A 2,541-nucleotide genomic window follows, 5' to 3' on the forward strand; every position below is an offset into this window, starting at 1 on the left:
TCCAGGGTCACATTTGTGTTTTTCCTAATATTTAGAATTTTTTTTATTTTTGTATTTCCTTTTTTCGTTTTAATTTGTTTATGTAATATGTCTATATAGTTTTTATTTTTTATTATTTTTTATTTCAGTTGAATTTTTTTATATTCTATATTTTATTTATTTTATTTTTACACTCATTTAATTTCAAGTAACAATTTTTTTTTTTCCCAAAATGGTTTTATTCTCAGTTTTAGTTAAAGAAGATAACTCTTTAATTAAATTACTTAATTTTTTAAGTCTTTAATTAAACCTACACTACAAGACACTGCATATAAAGGTGAATTAAACCCAAAACCGCTTCAGCTCCAGGGATGCTCTCCTGATTCAGTCCACTAGATAGAGCTCATTATCTGAGGCTGATCGTGTTTCAAAGGCAGTCCTGTATCCCATGTTCAGACACACGGTATTCCTGTTCCCGTCACGCCGAGGGCTCCGTGGAGCATGGATGCAAATCTCATGCACATCAGGTGAAGTCCGTCACAAAAAACACTTTACTGCTTCTTTACTGCTGTTGTTACTGCATTCAAAAAACGTGATCAAAATCTCTTTTAACAGCTATGAATCTGGAATTCTGGAGAATCCGAAGGTAAGAGATCGTTCTGTAGTTTCAAACATATAATGCAATGCAATGAAGAACAAATAACGTTCCTCAGAAGCCTGATGATCAGATTTGAGACTCACATTTACATGATTTCTCTAAAAAATGAGGTCTGGATAATCAAGTAAGCAAAGCTTATTTAGTCCAGATCCATAAAGCAAAAAATACATTTTAAATGTATTTCAAAATATACAAAAAAAGGCCCCAAAAATATTAATTTGCTCAAATATGCTTCAAAATATATTTATGTGTTTTTTGACATTTAAAACAAATATATAAATATATATTTTAAAGCATTTATTTTGCCCTCCATATATTTTCAGTACAAGAAAATAGATTCACATTTCACATTTGAAGCCAAAAACGTGAAAATATGACACATCTCATTCAGAAAATGAAACATTATAATCTGTATAAATATTTGCATTTAGACCAAACTGTAATTGGAAATGTTTTTTGAAATATGTTTGGTTGAAACTAAATATATTTTCAATCTTAAAAATATATCTCATTGTTAACAACATATATTGTGCATATATTCAAAAGAGAAAAATTAAATTTGTTTTGCTGCGTCTGTGCAAACGAGGTTCATCTTCAGTGCCGTTTCATCCATTCTTAATATCAGTCTGACTGATTCTCACTCGTTTTTTTATCCCGTGGCAGAAACAAGCTTCCATAAAGCATATGCAAGTGTTATTTCATATTCAGTCGTTCAGCGTCGAATGCTTTTGACAGCATGTGGAAGCGTTTATTGAACCTTTAGACAAAATATATTTAGACACGGAGCTTTAAACTACAATTACTCGAAGTTATAATCAACACACTTTTGGATATCCGTTGGATTTCTTCATTTCGAAACTTCCACCGTTATTGCATTCGTTTTTCAGTATGTTCTTCTTTTATTCTGTGGTGGAAACAAAAAAAGAGTTTATATCGTGCAGTTCTGTTTTTTTTTTGCAACAGAATAAATCTCATCTCACTGCTTATTAACAGAAAGACAAAGATGAAAACGATGAAGAAAAAAAAACTAATTCTGAGATATAAAGTTGCAAGATGAAAATGTTGCACTTTTTTATTCCATGGAGGAAACAAGCTTCCATAAAGCATTGCATATGCATGCATTTATTTAATATTCAATCGTTCAGGGTTGAATGCTTTTAACCCTGTAGTGCCTGACATTTTCTGATTTAAAAAAAGATTGCATATGGTTGTGTGTGCATGCTTTTATGGCTCATATAATCTGATAAAGTGAGAATATAGAGGAAAAACAGCTCTGTTTTATTCAGAGCAGACTCAAACTGAGCAAAAACATGATTTTGCTGCAGATGCTGATATTTATATGATGATATTGAAACGTGTTGAGCTTCACCTGATCTCTGGAGTCTTCTGTCGCTCGTAAGACGCTGCTCAAAAGTCAAATAATGGCTTTTAAATCCAGCTGCTTGTGATGCAGCCCATTGTTCTGTTCATTTTTGTGAAGAAAAAAGCCCCAATCTCATGATTTTGATCTGTTCCGTTCATGCAATGTCATGATTTTGACATTATCTGTTGATTTGACAGTAAATGCATTGTAGGAAATAGTTTCTGGCAAAATAATATGAGTAGATATTTGCCATTGTGCACAGATTTTCTACTTGACTTTCCCTCATTTAAGAAAACTGGTATTAACACGATGGGGAGAAAATAAACAATCTCATTCCATTTTCTACATAAATTGCAATTCTGACTGCATTCAACAAGCAATGCACTGTTATAGTTTAGTTAGTTTTTTTTTAAACGTACGCGCATTAAGGGAACGTTACATTGTATCATTTTGCAAACGTTACAGAAGCGTTACATTTGAATGTTCTGAAACAAGTAACATTTGAAAAATGTGTTAGACGAGCGTCCAGTCGCAGAAAAAA

General features: G+C 32.0%; 1 protein-coding gene across 1 annotated transcript in view; it reads left to right on the plus strand.

Moving 5' to 3' along the window:
• ass1 (argininosuccinate synthase 1) overlaps positions 1–2,541 on the plus strand; it is a 33,147-nt gene that overhangs the window by 8,745 nt on the left and 21,861 nt on the right. The window contains exons 7-8 of the mRNA XM_016260400.1: positions 436–506; positions 595–625. Of these exons, the coding sequence (XP_016115886.1) occupies positions 436–506; positions 595–625 (102 nt within the window). The remainder of the gene's footprint in view (positions 1–435; positions 507–594; positions 626–2,541) is intronic.

Source organism: Sinocyclocheilus grahami, unplaced genomic scaffold, assembly GCF_001515645.1.
Source record: "Sinocyclocheilus grahami isolate Dianchi unplaced genomic scaffold, SAMN03320097.WGS_v1.1 scaffold2072.1, whole genome shotgun sequence".
NCBI lineage: Eukaryota > Metazoa > Chordata > Actinopteri > Cypriniformes > Cyprinidae > Sinocyclocheilus > Sinocyclocheilus grahami.